We start from the raw sequence: 16,194 nt of genomic DNA on the forward strand, positions 1-16,194 counted from the left end.
ATGGTGACCTGCCCCAGTACCGCAAGAGTTAAGGTTGATGCTTCGACAGGATGTTTGACGGAGACGGGCCTTATGAGTAACCCCGGTAACAACTCTTGTCCCTTTTTATCTCGGGTTTGGTGAACTCTAATCTGACAGCCCATTGTGTAATCTGCCAGGAGTTTAATTTGATTTGGTGATTGGTACATTGTCCCCTCCGCACACGCATTGTTAGTTTGTCTAGGAATGTGCCTGACTGAGCTGAGGCTGCTGCTTTGATTCCTGGTGGTCGGGTTAATAGATTTGAAGCCAGCATTCATCTCCGTGCTCCACATCCTACTGATCAGGTTCTCTTCTTCCTAGTGCGCTGAGCGACTGAGTCGAGGGAAGCAGGCACCCCCACAGAGCTTGTGAAGTGAGGAAACCCTACATCCGTTGACAAAATGACTTCAGGTATGGGATTGCAATACAGTCGCAATCTGAGGAAGGGGAGAGGATTTTGGAAATGGTCTGAAAATGGTGAACGGGATTTAATAGAATCTAGGCTGGAGTACACTGGGCCTGCTGTGGATTAACACTGCTGTGTATCACTTGTCGTTGTATGGGTTCTGATCAATTCTGTGCAAGTAAGATTGTACTTCACAGCACCTGCATTTCCCACCCCCCCACGTCACGAAATATTAATTATCTCCGGAACAGCTCCAGGAGTTTTGCCTTAATTCCAGTAATTAGTCCCAGCGTGGAGGAATGTTTCGTGACATCAGCAGTGAACTCATGGTTTTACGAGTCTCTCATTTTGTCTCGCATCTTGGTTTAACTTGTAGCAGTGCTGCTGATGGGCCTTCACTCCGCGGCGTGTTTTATATTCTTCCGCAAGGCTCCTCATTTTCTCCGGTCCGAAATGAGCCGAAGTTTTCTCTCTCCCTTGCACGCAGCTCAGTCCCCAATTGCGAGGAGTCAGGCTGTGGACCCATCACTGAACTCGTTACCGTCCTTGTGTGTCCCTTTGGCGCCTTGGTGACCAGAACTGAATTCTGTGTTCTAAGTACGACTGAACAGTCCAAGATGTAGCTTCACACACTGGTCACAGGCTTGTATATGCTGCAGATGCTGTAATCTTGCCCAGTATTCGGTATTCAGTTAATTGCTACTCTGCAATCTCTTTCATTGCCTCCCTATTTGGTGTCAGTGTGTGTGCGCCCCTCTGTGTCAGTGTGTGTGCGCCCCTCTGTGTCAGTGTGTGTGCGCCCCTCTGTGTCAGTGTGTGTGCGCCCCTCTGTGTCAGTGTGTGTGCGCCCCTCTGTGTCAGTGTGTGTGCGCCCCTCTGTGTCAGTGTGTGTGCGCCCCTCTGTGTCAGTGTGTGTGCGCCCCTCTGTGTCAGTGTGTGTGCGCCCCTCTGTGTCAGTGTGTGTGCGCCCCTCTGTGTCAGTGTGTGTGCGCCCCTCTGTGTCAGTGTGTGTGCGCCCCTCTGTGTCAGTGTGTGTGCGCCCCTCTGTGTCAGTGTGTGTGCGCCCCTCTGTGTCAGTGTGTGTGCGCCCCTCTGTGTCAGTGTGTGTGCGCCCCTCTGTGTCAGTGTGTGTGCGCCCCTCTGTGTCAGTGTGTGCGCGCCCCTCTGTGTCAGTGTGTGCGCGCCAGTGTGTGTGTGTGTGTGTGCGCCCCTCTGTGTCAGTGTGTGTGTGTCAGTGTGTGGGTGTCAGTGTGTGTGCGGCCCTCTGTGTCAGTGTGTGTGCGCCCCTCTGTGTCAGTGTGTGTGCGCCCCTCTGTGTCAGTGTGTGTGCGCCCCTCTGTGTCAGTGTGTGTGCGCCCCTCTGTGTCAGTGTGTGTGCGCCCCTCTGTGTCAGTGTGTGTGCGCCCCTCTGTGTCAGTGTGTGTGCGCCCCTCTGTGTCAGTGTGTGTGCGCCCCTCTGTGTCAGTGTGTGTGCGCCCCTCTGTGTCAGTGTGTGTGCGCCCCTCTGTGTCAGTGTGTGCGCGCCCCTCTGTGTCAGTGTGTGCGCGCCCCTCTGTGTCAGTGTGTGCGCGCCCCTCTGTGTCAGTGTGTGCGCGCCCCTCTGTGTCAGTGTGTGCGCGCCCCTCTGTGTCAGTGTGTGTGCGCCCCTCTGTGTCAGTGTGTGTGCGCCCCCCTCTGTGTCAGTGTGTGTGTGTGTGTGTGCGCCCCTCTGTGTCGGAGTGTGTGTGTGTGTGCGCCCCTCTGTGTCGGAGTGTGTGTGTGTGTGCGCCCCTCTGTGTCGGAGTGTGTGTGTGTGTGCCCCTCTGTGTCTGTGTGTGTGTGTGCCCCTCTGTGTCTGTGTGTGTGTGTGCCCCTCTGTGTCTGTGTGTGTGTGTGCCCCTCTGTGTCTGTGTGTGTGTGTGCCCCTCTGTGTCTGTGTGTGTGTGTGCCCCTCTGTGTCTGTGTGTGTGTGTGCCCCTCTGTGTCTGTGTGTGTGTGTGCCCCTCTGTGTCTGTGTGTGTGTGTGCCCCTCTGTGTCTGTGTGTGTGTGTGCCCCTCTGTGTCTGTGTGTGTGTGTGCCCCTCTGTGTCTGTGTGTGTGTGTGCCCCTCTGTGTCTGTGTGTGTGTGTGCCCCTCTGTGTCTGTGTGTGTGTGTGCCCCTCTGTGTCTGTGTGTGTGTGTGCCCCTCTGTGTCTGTGTGTGTGTGTGCCCCTCTGTGTCTGTGTGTGTGTGTGCCCCTCTGTGTCTGTGTGTGTGTGTGCCCCTCTGTGTCTGTGTGTGTGTGTGCCCCTCTGTGTCTGTGTGTGTGTGTGCCCCTCTGTGTCTGTGTGTGTGTGTGCCCCTCTGTGTCTGTGTGTGTGTGTGCCCCTCTGTGTCTGTGTGTGTGTGTGCCCCTCTGTGTCTGTGTGTGTGTGTGCCCCTCTGTGTCTGTGTGTGTGTGTGCCCCTCTGTGTCTGTGTGTGTGTGTGCCCCTCTGTGTCTGTGTGTGTGTGTGCCCCTCTGTGTCTGTGTGTGTGTGTGCCCCTCTGTGTCTGTGTGTGTGTGTGCCCCTCTGTGTCTGTGTGTGTGTGTGCCCCTCTGTGTCTGTGTGTGTGTGTGCCCCTCTGTGTCTGTGTGTGTGTGTGCCCCTCTGTGTCTGTGTGTGTGTGTGCCCCTCTGTGTCTGTGTGTGTGTGTGCCCCTCTGTGTCTGTGTGTGTGTGTGCCCCTCTGTGTCTGTGTGTGTGTGTGCCCCTCTGTGTCTGTGTGTGTGTGTGCCCCTCTGTGTCTGTGTGTGTGTGTGCCCCTCTGTGTCTGTGTGTGTGTGTGCCCCTCTGTGTCTGTGTGTGTGTGTGTGTCTGTACCCCTCTGTGTCAGTGTGTGTGTGTGCCGGTGTGTGTGTGCCGGTGTGTGTGTGCCGGTGTGTGTGTGCCGGTGTGTGTGTGCCGGTGTGTGTGTGCCGGTGTGTGTGTGCCGGTGTGTGTGTGCCGGTGTGTGTGTGCCGGTGTGTGTGTGCCGGTGTGTGTGTGCCGGTGTGTGTGTGCCGGTGTGTGTGTGCCCCTCTGTGTCTGTGTGTGTGTGTGTGCGCCCCTCTGTGTCTGTGTGTGTGTGTGCGCCCCTCTGTGTCTGTGTGTGTGTCTGTGCGTGCGCCCCCCTGTCTCGGTGTCTGTGCGTGCGCCCCCCTGTCTCGGTGTCTGTGCGTGCGCCCCCCTGTCTCGGTGTCTGTGCGTGCGCCCCCCTGTCTCGGTGTCTGTGCGTGCGCCCCCCTGTCTCGGTGTCTGTGCGTGCGCCCCTCTGTCTCGGTGTCTGTGCGTGCGCCCCTCTGTCTCGGTGTCTGTGCGTGCGCCCCTCTGTCTCGGTGTGTCGGTGTGCGTGCGCCCCTCTGTCTCGGTGTCTGTGCGTGCGCCCCTCTGTCTCGGTGTGTCGGTGTGCGTGCGCCCCTCTGTCTCGGTGTCTGTGCGTGCGCCCCTCTGTCTCGGTGTGTCGGTGTGCGTGCGCCCCTCTGTCTCGGTGTGTCGGTGTGCGTGCGCCCCTCTGTCTCGGTGTGTCGGTGTGCGTGCGCCCCTCTGTCTCGGTGTGTCGGTGTGCGTGCGCCCCTCTGTCTCGGTGTGTCGGTGTGCGTGCGCCCCTCTGTCTCGGTGTGTCTGTGCGCGTGCCCCTCTGTCTCGGTGTGTCTGTGTGTCTGTGCGCGTGCCCCTCTGTCTCGGTGTCTGTGTGTCTGTGCGCGTGCCCCTCTGTCTCGGTGTCTGTGTGTCTGTGCGCGTGCCCCTCTGTCTCGGTGTCTGTGTGTCTGTGCGCGTGCCCCTCTGTCTGTCTGTCTGTGTGTGTGTGTGTGTGTGTGTGCCCCCCTCTGTGTGTGTGTGTGTGTGTGTGTGTGTGTGTGTGTGTGTGTGTGTGTGTGCCCCCCTCTGTGTGTGTGTGTGTGTGTGCCCCCCTGTGTGTGTGTGTGTGTGTGTGTGTGTGTGTGTGTGTGTGTGTGTGTGCCCCCCTCTTTATGTGTGTGTGCCCCCCTCTTTATGTGTGTGTGCCCCCCTCTTTGTGTGTGTGTGCCCCCCTCTGTGTGTGTGTGTGTGCCCCCCTCTGTGTGTGTCCGTGTGTGCCCATGCCCGTGTCGGTGTGTGTGTGGCCCTCTGTGTGTGTGTGCGTGCCCCTGTGTCGGTCTGTGTGCGTGCCCCTCCCTTCCAATCTATATCTAAGTGGATCCTTCCTGGGTTTTGTTGCAATCATCTTTAACAGTCTGGATCTGTACAGTTCCTGAACCTGCCTTTATTTAGTGCCCATTCAGCCTGTTCTCATTCTCCGGGGCACTCATGAGACTCCACAAAGTTAAATATGGATCTTAGCCCCAGCTCTTATTTTCCTCGGTACGTCCCACGTAAATAGCCTCCTCACCAACACTAATGGAGGAAAACAAAAGGTGTCGTGTCATATCAAATATCTCTGCATTGTATGAAGTTACAGTGCGGCACGGTGGCACAGTGGGTTAGCGCTGCTGCCTCACAGCGCCAGGGACCCGGGTTCAATTCTGGCCTCGGGTGACTGTGAGGAGTCTGCACGTTCTCCCCGTGTCTGCGTGGGTTTCCTCCGGGTGCTCCGGTTTCCTCCCAGACAAAGATGTGCGGGTTAGGATGGATTGGCCACGCTAAATTTCCCCTCAATGTCCAAAGATGTGTAGGTTAGGGGAATTAGCGGGGTAAATATGTGCGGTATGGGGATAGGGCGCGGGTAAGATAGTCTGTCGGAGAGTTGGTGCAGACTCAACGGGGTGAATGGCCCCCTTCTGCACCGCAGGGACTCTATAGCTGGGTCACTGCACTGAAACTCTTGTCAGTTATTTATTTACTTTGATTTTTCTTATGCTTCACTGGTGAGACCACGTCTGGAATACTGTGTACGATACTGGTCTCCTTATTTAAGAAAATATGTAAATGAAGCAGTTCAGAGATGGTTTACTGGACTAGTGCCAGGAATGGGTGGGTTGTCTTATGAGGAAAGGTTGGAGAGGTTAGGCTTTGTATCCACTGGAGTTTAGAAGAGTGAGAGGCGACTTGATCAAAATCCTTAAGATCCTGAGGGGCATTGACAGGGTGGATGTGGAGAGGATGTTTCCCCTTGTGGGAGGATCTAGAACAAGGGGGTCACTGCTTAAAGATGAGGTCGCCCATTTAACAGAGATGAGGAGATTTTTTTCTCAGAGGGTGGTGAGTCTCTGGAACCCTCTGCCTCAAAGGGCAGTGGGAGCAGAGTCTTTGAAGATTCTTAAGGCAGAGCTCGATAGATTCTTGATTAACAAGGCGGGGGCGCAAGATTATTGGGCGTGGGTGAGAATGTGGGGTTGAGGTTACAATCAGGTCTGCCGTGATCTTAATGAATGGTGGAATAGGCTCAAGGGGCCGAATGGCCTCCCCCTGCTCCTAATTCCTATGTTTGTTCATTGAGACCTCGTTGCAATAGGCTGCACGGCCCAGACAATAGCTTGAGCTTCAAAGCAAGATGCCTTGTCTCCATTTCAATAATCATTACCTAATCGTGTGGGCGTTTTCTGGTTGTTGTCTCTCATTTGTGAAATGATGATCTGGATTCGAGGTATTGTTACACTGTGAAAAGTACACTGAAGAATGGGGTCAAACCAGGTTGCTTCATTACACCTACCCTCTTCTCCACTCCCCTCGCTCCTCGAGGGCAGTTGGGAATCGGCAGTACATGCAAACCTCGCCAGCGACGTCCACATCCTGTGAAAGAGTCATGATTTTAAAAAAAATCAAAGAATTAATTTTAAATATAAAATTAAAAAATTTAAACCTGTTATTTTGTTTCGGTAATATCTGTAGTTTAAAGCTTCGTGTGCATCCATCTACATATATGTAGTGCCTTGTATGTAGGGGCGGTACGGTGGCACAGTGGTTAGCGCTGCTGTCTCACAGGGACCTGTGCTCGATTCCCGGCTTGGGTCACTGTCTGCGTGGAGTTTGCATGTTCTCCCCGTGTCTGCATGGGTTTCCTCCGGGTGCACCGGTTTCCTGCCACAGTCCAAAGATGTGCAGATTAGGTGGATTGGCCATGATAAATTGCTCCTTAGTGTCCCAAGATGTGCACGTTAGGTGGATTGGCCATGCTAAATTGCCTTGGGGTAAACACGTGGGAATAGGGCCTGGGTGAGATGCTCTGTTGAAGAATCGGTGCAGACCTCAATGGGCTGGATGGCCTCCTTCTGCACTGTAGGCGTTCTGTGATCTCATCTAGATTTATAGAAGGCCTTTGATAAGTTGCTACATAATAGACTAACGAATAAGGTCAGAGAATTTGGGCTCATGGGGGCAAGGAACTGAATGGATTACTAGCTGGCTTCCAGAGAGAGAACAGAGAGTGGGAATAAGTTATTAAGAATGGCATTGGTTTTCCACGTGGATGAATGCTGGGACCAGTTGTTCACAATTTATTTTAATTTAAGAGATGGGAATCAAAAGTGCAGTTTCTAAATTTGCAGCTGACACCAGGTTAGGAGTGTGCAGTTAATACCGAGATAGACTGCAGCAAATTTCAAGACATTAACAAAATGACGGAACGGGAAGTTAATTGAATTTCAATATTGATAAATGTGAGTTATTGCTTCTTGAGAAGTAGGTCACACATTATGTAGAAAATAGGGATCTAAGTGGGGTAGAGGATCAAAGGGGCTACGTGTACAAATCACTAAAAGTGGTAACGCAGACTGGCAAAGCCATAAAAAAAAAAGCCGATGCAGCGTTGATGCTTACTCCTGGAGGAAGAGAATTGTAAACCTCGATTGAACCTTGACCGGACCACACCGGGAATGGCTATGTACACTTCCGATCACTGTTATAAAAATAATACACAGATATAGAAAGGTAAAAAACAGATGTACAAGGCTGATCCCAGAAATGTGGAGCTATACCTAAACAGGAGAGAATAAAAAGGCCTGGCTGTCTTTATCTCCTTATAAACCCGAGGGGCTGCCCTCACAGACATCATTAAAATTCTGGGAAGTTTTGATAAGAGTGGGTGCAGACAGAGTGTTTGGTTATAGCTCGAAGCCATCGATTATAAGGCAGTCACCGGGAAACAGAGAATAGAGCATTCAGAAGAAACTTATTTACCTAAAGAGTGATGAGAATGCGGAACCCGCTACCACAGGGAGTGGTCGGAGTGAATAGTATTGATGTATTTAAAGGAAGGCTAGGTTAATTTATGAAGGGAATAGAGGGTTTAAGGTTTATTTATTAGTGTCACAAATAGGCTTACATTAACACTGCAATGAAGTTACTGTGAAAATCCCCTAGTCGCCACACTCCGGCGCCTGTTCGGGTACACGGAGCAAGAATTTAGCATGGTTCAATGCACCCTAACCAGCACATCTTTTGGGCTGTGGGAGGAAACCGGAGCACCCAGAGGAAACCCACGGAGAACATGCAGACTCCGCACAGTGACCCAAGCCGGGAATCGAACCCGGGTCCCTGGTGCTGTGAGACCATGATGTGGAGATGCCGGAGTTGGACTGGGGTAAGCACAGTAAGAAGTCTCACAACACCAGGTTAAAGTCCAACAGGTTTATTTGGTAGCACAAGCCACAAGCTTTCGGAGCACTGCCCCTTCGTCAGGTGAGTGACCACCTGATGAAGGGGCAGTGCTCCGAAAGCTTGTGGCTTGTGCTACCAAATAAACCTGTTTGGACTTTAACCTGGTGTTGTGAGACTTCTTACTGTGCTGCGAGGCAGCAGTGCTAACCACTGTGCCAACGTGCTGCCCTGTGGTGATAGAGTTAGGAACGTAGGAATTAGGAGCAGGAGTCGGCAATTCAGCCCTTCAAACCTGCTCTGCCATTCAACATGAGAGGGGTGACACGGTGGTGTGGTAGTTAGCACTGCTGCCTCACGGCACCAGGGACCCGGGTTCAATTCCGGCCACGAGTCACTGTCTGTGTGGAGTCTGCACGTTATCCCGATGTCTGCGTGGGTTTCCTCAGGTGCTCCGGTTTCCTCCCACACTCCAAAGATGTGCGGGTTAGGTTGATTGGCCATGCTAAATTATCCCTAGTGTCAGGGGGTTAGCAGGGTAAATATGTGGGGTTGCGGGAACAGGGCCTGGGTGGGATTGTGGTCGATGCAGACTCGATGGGCCGAATAGCCTCCTTCTGTACTGTAGGGATTTTATGATTCTCTGATCACGGCTGGTCTTATCCTGGTCTCACCTCAACTTTCCTGCCTGCTCCCCATAACCCTTTATCCTGCTTCTCAACAGACACATATCTCTTTCTTAATTGATTCTGCCTCCACTGGACTCTGGGGCAGTGAGCTCCGCAGATTCACAACCCTCTGAGAGAAGTAGTTTCTCCTCATCTCAGTTTTGAGTAGAACTGGATGGGCTGAATGGCCTGTTTCTGCTCTGCACATTCTATGTATGGTAGCCCTATCTACATCTGCCTCTGCGTCCTGTGTTCCTGTGCGTGTTGTCAGTGGGTTATCTCCCTATCTGCGTGCCCCTGCTTATTTGTGTATTGATTACATTGCTTTCCATACATAATGTATGGTGCTTTATGAGGGCTCCATTCCCAGAGATACATGGCTTTCTGAGGCACAATGGCTGCTTTTAGTGCGTACTAACAGGTAGCAGATGTTTTTGGCGAGTTTTAGAAAGAGACCAGTTGACCTGGGGCTGAATGCTAATTCCGAGACTTCTAGTGATAGCTGAGTAGGATGAGCTGTCTGGAACTGTGCTGGAAATGTTGACATGCACTCCTGCTTGTAGTTACTGAGCTATTTCTCAATCAGGCAAGTTCCTTTTTCCTTTTCTCCTCTCCCAAATTCTTTGAGTAAGAAGTCTCACAACACCAGGTTAAAGTCCAACAGGTTTATTTGGTATCACGAGCTTTCGGAGCACTGCTCCTTCATCAGGTGAGTCACCTGACGCCAAATAAACCTGTTGGACTTGTGTTGTGAGACTTCTTACTGTGCCCAACCCAGTCCAACACCAGCATCTCCGCATCAAATTCCTTGAGCCATTGACAGTTCTCTGTTGTTTCACATCAGTGGTCATTCTTAACGCGGGAGTTTTAGGAGCTTCGAAGGGTGGCACAGCATTCCTGCATGGGGGCATTCCACCCCTGCCTAGCCGAGGGTTGCTGAATGCATCTGTAGCATCTTGGCTACTTCCCTGGCAGCTGTGCCTCTTGAGTCAGGGGGTTGTGGGTTCAAGTCCGACTCTGGGACAAATGGAGGCTGACTCTCCCAATGCAATACTGAGTGAGTTCTGTCCTCTTGGAGATGCAGTTGTTTGGAAGATATGTTAATCCTTGGGCCCCATGCCGCTATTGTGAAGAAGTACCTGGAGCATTCTCCTTGATAACGTGGCCAATGTTTATCCCTCTAAACAGCATGACTAAAGCAGGTTATCTGGGTCATTACCATATTTCTTAGAGTTTCCTGTGTGCAAATTCCTGCACCTACATTGTGACAGTGGTTACATTTCAAAAATTGTTTCATCGATTCCCTGTAGTGCAGAAGGAAGTCATTCGGCCCATCAAGTCTGCACTGACTCTCTGACCGAGTATCTTACCCAGACCTCTCCCCTGCCTGATCCCTCTAATCTATTTAACCTATTTGGTTACTAAGGGGCAATTTAGCATAACAAATCCACCTAATCTGCACATCTTTGGACTGTGGGAGGAAACCAGAGCACCCGGAGGAAACCCACCCAGACACAGGGAGAAACTCCACACAGTCATCCAAGGCTGGAATCGAACCTGGGTCCCTGGTGCTGTGAGGCAGCAGTGCTAACCATTGTGCCACCGTGCCGTCCTTTCATTGGGTGAAGAGCCCTTTGGGGCATCCTACGGTCAGGAGAGCACTGTAGAAATGGAAATCTCTCTTGTTTTCATTGAGATCAGCTAACTCAACACAGAGCATGATCTCAAACTTCTTATCCTCCACAGGTTCCCCAAATTACACAAACTCTTTGCGAACAAAGTAACTGTAGCACAAAGCTGTATGAAGCGTGTGCTTTTGAATGGAGTCTGTCTCTAGTGAGGATTCTCACATTTGTTGTCTTGGGTCTGTTTTCAAATTGTCCTAAGTAGTTAGTGTCTCGCCTGAGATCTACTAGGTGCAAGTGTTAATGACCTATACGCTGCTAGCCTTGCCTTCCTTACTGATGGTTTCCTGGCATTTATATTCTGTATCTGATCTCCTTTAACAGGGAACTTTACACCTTCTGTCAGCGACCCATTTACAGCATTGACCCCCAGCATGTGGCCACAGGATACACTGACCAAGTACTCCCAGGTAAGAGAAGGTCTTATTCTGCACACCAAACTCAAACCTACTGCTGGGTTGTTACGTCACATAGTCTTACAGCGAGGATAAATTGAAACGTTTGCGCCCCAAAATGTTTATTTTGCCAATTCTGGTCTGTTAGGCAGGGGTCCACTCTAGTTTGGAAGGTGGAGTCGCTCCACACTTATTGCTACTGAGTCGCAAAGAGCACCTCATTTCTTTTTCACTTTTCTGGCCTCACCACTTCTCTTTTACAGGTGATACCACTCGATGAATTTTGATTCCGTAGATATGGGTCACTTCCTAGCACGTATTTAAGCAACGTTTAAGTCCAGGCATGGAGACTCCAACTTTTAACTGAGGCAGGCGTCTAGATGTGGCAAGTTGGGGAGGTGGGCAGTGAGGCAGGGAAGCCCTGGAAGACAACCAAATTGACAGGCTGAGAATCAGTCCAGAGGAGGCAGCAACCCAGGGGCAGAAATGGAGTCAACTTGAGAGAGAACAATAGAATGGGGGCTGTTAAACCTCTTCCAGCCAATAGGTGAATGACATCACCCGGTGGCACAGTGGTTAGCACTGCTCAGTGCCGGATTTAGGCATAAGCTAAACAAGCTACAGCTTAGGGCCTCACAATCCGCAGGGGCCTCACATAATTTCAGAAGGTTTACAATGAAGAGCAGATACCAGAAAAGAAAAAGCACCAGCTTGAAGAGCAACTCAAAAAATTACCAGAAGTTGACAGTTACTTTACTCCAGAAACAGATAAGGATCCACAAACCCAAGGTGATCGGCAAAGTCCAAAACAACCACAGCCTAGTGCCTCTGCTACTGAGACAACAGAGTCTGGAATCTCAGCTGAGGAAAACGCTGGAAGTGATGCAAATGCGAGCGTTGCAAAGCCGACATCCACAGCTGAAACAACAAAATTCACGAAACTCAATGATGTAGGTTAATGGCGTCTTAACCGAGGATGAACTCTCATACTGGATCCTTAAGGGTCCTTCAGAGTGTCAACACTGGAACGGCCCATTTGAAAACTCAAAGCGGTCATTCAAAAATCAAGATAGATATTGTTCAAAAGGTCTTTTTCAGTCCAGAAAAGTCAATGGTGAAATATACAATCAGGAATGGCTAGTGTACTCTCCAACAACTGGCTGTGTTTACTGCTTTGTCTGCGAGTTCTTTTCAACATTAACCGCAGCACTAGCTTCTGGTGGGTTTTCTGACTGGCGAAATCCCATTGCAATTAAAAGTCATGAAAACTCTGAAGAGCATAGAACAGCTTTGCTGACATACTTGACAAGAAAGCGTGGTTCAACCTTAGACCCAAGATTAGCAGAACAAATAAAAACAGAACAACAGAACTGGAGACATGTGCTTGAGCGTGTTGTTGTGGTGATATGCGTATTAGCAGAATGTGGGCTAGCTTTTAGGGGAGACAATGAAACTTTTGATTTTGCAAACAATTTCATTATTACTTATATTAATAAAAGTGATCCTGATTACTTATTTTGTCAGCATTTTGTAATATATATTAATGTATCTTAAAATTATTTTAAAAATTACATTTAAGTATTGTTTCCAGGGTATACTATGTTATAATCTATGAGAGAGATCAAGCCAGCCAAATGATAAATATGTAATCAGTAAATGCATTCATTTGAAAATAATTTGTATTTTTCACTTTAAATACCTTGCTATTAAATAATTAAAAGGCATAATTATGTTTTCAATTTTTTTGTGGTGACCCAAGGTCCTGTTTTGGTACGCACCTTTGTGAGACCTAATGGTGTAACTTTTTAACAAGGGGCCTCCAAGCTTTATATAGCTTAGGGCCTCACCAAGTCTAAATCTGGCATTGGCACTGCTGCCTCTCAGCTCTAGGGACCTGGGTTCGATTCCCAGCCTCGGGTCACTGTCTGTATGGAGTTTGCACGTTCATAGAAACCCTACAGTGCAGAAGGAGGCCATTCGGCCCATCGAGTCTGCACCGACCACAATCCCACCCAGGCCCTACCCCCACATATTTTACCCGCTAATCCCTTTAACCTACGCATCCCAGGACTCTAAGGGGCAATTTTTAGCCTGGCCAATCAACCTAACCTGCACATCTTTGGACTGTGGGAGGAAACCGGAGCACCCGGAGGAAACCCACGCAGACACGAGGAGAATGTGCAAGCTCCACACAGACAGTGACCCGAGCCGGGAATCGAACCCGGGACCCTGGAGCTGTGAAGCAGCAGTGCTAACCACTGTGCTACCGTGCCGCCCAAATGTGTTCTCCCCGTGTCTGCGTGGGTTTCCTCCCAGGTGCTCCGGTTTCCTCCCACACTTCAAAGTTGTGCAGGTTATGTGGATTGGCCATGCTAAATTGGCCCTTAGTGTCAGGGAGGCTAGCTAGGGTAAATGCCTGGGGTTATGGGGATAGGTTGGGCTTGTGGTTAGTGCAGACTCGATGGGCCGAATGGTCGCCTCCAGCACTGTAGGATTCTATAAGAAGTTCACATTTACTCAGTTTTACATTAACTCAGAGTGAGACATTACAAATGAATCATTCCTAACTCAAACCACCCCCCACAACCAGTGTCAATAGGGATCTCTTTGTAGAGTTTTCATTAAAATCAAATTAACTAACGAACCGCCTCTTCAAGGGCCACTGGGAAAAAACACACAATTTCAAAGGAAACTTATCCAAATTAAATTAAAATGTCATTTTGGAGAGCTGATGATGCAGGCCCTGCAGTGCCCACTGGTTGTGGAAAGCCTCAAATGCACCAGTGGATATCGCGTGCTCCCTTGACATGGACACTCTGGGTAGAGGCATAACCATGAAAGAGAGGCTTAAAGTCGGATCGAACAATACCTGAAGTGTCTCTTTGTCCTCTTCTTGAGAAATCAAATAAACAGATGAGCAACCTTTTATTTTAAAAGGGAAGTGTCTGTATTCTTCCATAAAACAAAAATCAGTAAATTAAACAAAAATAACAGGGTGACAGTCCTTGGTGGGACACTGGAGCAAAAATCAAAATGGCCCCAGGGCTTGGGTCACTGTCTGTGTGGAGTTTGCACGTTCTCCCCGTGTCTGCGTGGGTTCCCTCCGGGTGCTCCAGTTTCCTCCCACAGTCCAAAAGATGTGCAGGTTAGGTGGATTATGTTCTTATGTTCTTATTGGCCATGTTAAATTGCCCCTTAGTGTCAGGGGGGATTAGCTAGGGTAAATGCATGGGGTTATGGGGATAGGGCCTGTGTGGAATTGTGGTCGGTGCAGACTCAGTGGGCCGAATCGCCACCTCCTGCACTGTAGGATTCTACGTTAAACTAGCCCCTCTGCTTCTGCAGGAGTTGACAATTTTACCCTGACTTTCTTTGATTCTGCCCACCGTATGTTGGGCTGTCTTTTCCTCCTACATTCCTGACTCTCTCAAATTAGTATCTAGATGCCTCTCCCGGATCTGTCATCTCGATAAACTCCTGCTTGATGATAAGGCTATTTACGTCTGATCTTATCTAGACGTCTGTTAATCTCGTTACTGGGAAAAGAACACACCTAATCAGCCCCTTTGAATGTGGGCTGCTGGCAGATTCACCTTGTTGTTGGGCCGATTACACCCCGTCATTCTCTTTGTCAATTCTGGGTCTGGTTGTTATCAGGCAAATCCATGACATTAGTTATGACGTTGTCTGTCTATGACGACCTAACACAATTAAACAGGATACGAATAGCACTCTGTAAAGGCATTGCTGATTCTACAATACTGCAGACTTGTTCTGTTTAATATCTAAGCCAATATATTTAAAAGCCCCTGAAACCTGACTTCCAACCTTCAATTCCACTTCAATTTTACTAATTTCTCAAATTCCATGGTAACACCCCGTAAGAAATCATCAACATGCATCATGAAGATTACTGTAAATTTCCCTTTTTGATGCCAACAAAGTTAAATGCAGCCTACTTTCAGCAACACCGATCTCGCTGAACAATACTAGACCCTCAAAGCACTATAAGCGCAATTGTTTAGTTTCCAGAATTTCACTTCTGCAATACTTTGCAGAAGTGTGGCTTGCAAGCCTCATTAGGCAGTTTCACAAAGCCTTCTCTCTCCACTCTGCAGAAGTGTGGCTTGTGTGTCAATTGATGCAACACTCCCACAAGTATGTGGCCAAAAGAACTAACAAGACTTTGAGGATAACGTTTCCCGTTGTGGCCAGCAGCTCAAATCCTGAACAACTCGCCTCTCTTTAGCCTCAAGTCCCATCTGTAAGTTAACCTGTGCGACGAGGCTTACTGGACTCCATCTGGTACTTTGGAACGAACTACAAATTTATTCCAACTGTCTTCCTTCTAGGGCGGCACAGTGGGTTAGCACTGCTGCCTCACAGCGTCAGGGACCCGGGTTCAATTCCAGCCTCGGGTCACTGTCTGTGCGGAGTCTGCACGTTCTCCCCGTGTCTGCCTGGGTTTCCTCCAGGTGCTCCGGTTTCCTACCACAGTCCAAAGACTGCGTTAGGTGGATTTTCCATTCTTAATTGTCCCTTAGTATCCAACAGATGTGTAGGTTGGGTGTGTCATCGTATCCCTACAATGCTGCAGGAGGCCATTCGGCCCATTGAGTCTGCACCAGCTCTCTGACAGAGTATCTTACCCAGGCCCTCTCCCCGCACCCTATCGCTGCAACCCTGCACACTTACCGTGGCTAATCCATCTAACCTACGCATCTTGGGACACTAAGGGGCAATTTAGCATGGCCAATCCACCTACACTGGGTGGACCAGCAATGCTAAATTGCACCTTAGTGTCTCAAGATATGTAGAGGTTAGGGAGATTAGCGGAGCAAATCCATGGGGTTATGGGGATAGGGCCTGGGTAAGAGTCAGTGCAGATGTGATGGGCCGAATGGCCTCCTCCTGCACTAGGGATTCGATGATTTTGTTTAGCCTCTTAATAGTTGACCTTTTGTTTATTTGCAGTGTCCCAAGTTTCACAGTCAGGAGTGCTAGAATGTAACCGGTGACAACTGTGTATTGGATGTAATGTAACCAATGGGAACAAGATGTAAGGGTCAGCTGACCCAATAAACCACAGAACCAAAATACAGAATGATGTAATAGTCAGCTGACCAGCTGATTCACTATAAATAAGGAACTATGTAGAATCGTGGAGAGCTTGGAGTGGCCCAGAGCGAGGCCCCAAGTTTGGAGTAATGGCATTTCTTTATTAAACCCTTTCTTTGATTTATAAGTTGGAGTAAGTTTTGTTGTATTTTCATTAGCTGCATTTTGAAGAGTTCCTTCTGAAGAAACTATGAGGACCGATCGTCAGACTGTTCTGTCACCCTCCTTTCATTGTGTAATCTACTCAAGCTGCCACCTCCATTTGCACTTTGCTGTTGTTTGGGATGGCTGCTGCGAGTTCTCTCTCTCTCTCTCTCTCTCTCACATGGTCAGATACTCTTCTCCAGTACGTGATCAATTTGGAAAGCAAGATTCACTCTCAGGCCCACTACCTCACTGGACTTCCTTAC

The 16,194-nt window shown here is 49.5% G+C and overlaps 1 protein-coding gene across 1 annotated transcript in view; it reads left to right on the forward strand.

Annotated features, from left to right (window-relative positions):
• Positions 1–340: 340 nt before the first annotated feature.
• Positions 341–16,194, forward strand: part of sgsm3 (small G protein signaling modulator 3) — a gene marked incomplete at its 3' end in the record, with an annotated part of 71,852 nt that continues 55,998 nt past the window's right edge. Inside the window, exons 1-2 of the mRNA XM_078206393.1 lie at positions 341–432; positions 10,596–10,681. Coding sequence (XP_078062519.1) covers positions 423–432; positions 10,596–10,681 — 96 coding nt within the window. The remainder of the gene's footprint in view (positions 433–10,595; positions 10,682–16,194) is intronic.

This window comes from Mustelus asterias, unplaced genomic scaffold (genome assembly GCF_964213995.1).
Source record: "Mustelus asterias unplaced genomic scaffold, sMusAst1.hap1.1 HAP1_SCAFFOLD_1480, whole genome shotgun sequence".
Classification (NCBI taxonomy): Eukaryota; Metazoa; Chordata; class Chondrichthyes; order Carcharhiniformes; family Triakidae; genus Mustelus; species Mustelus asterias.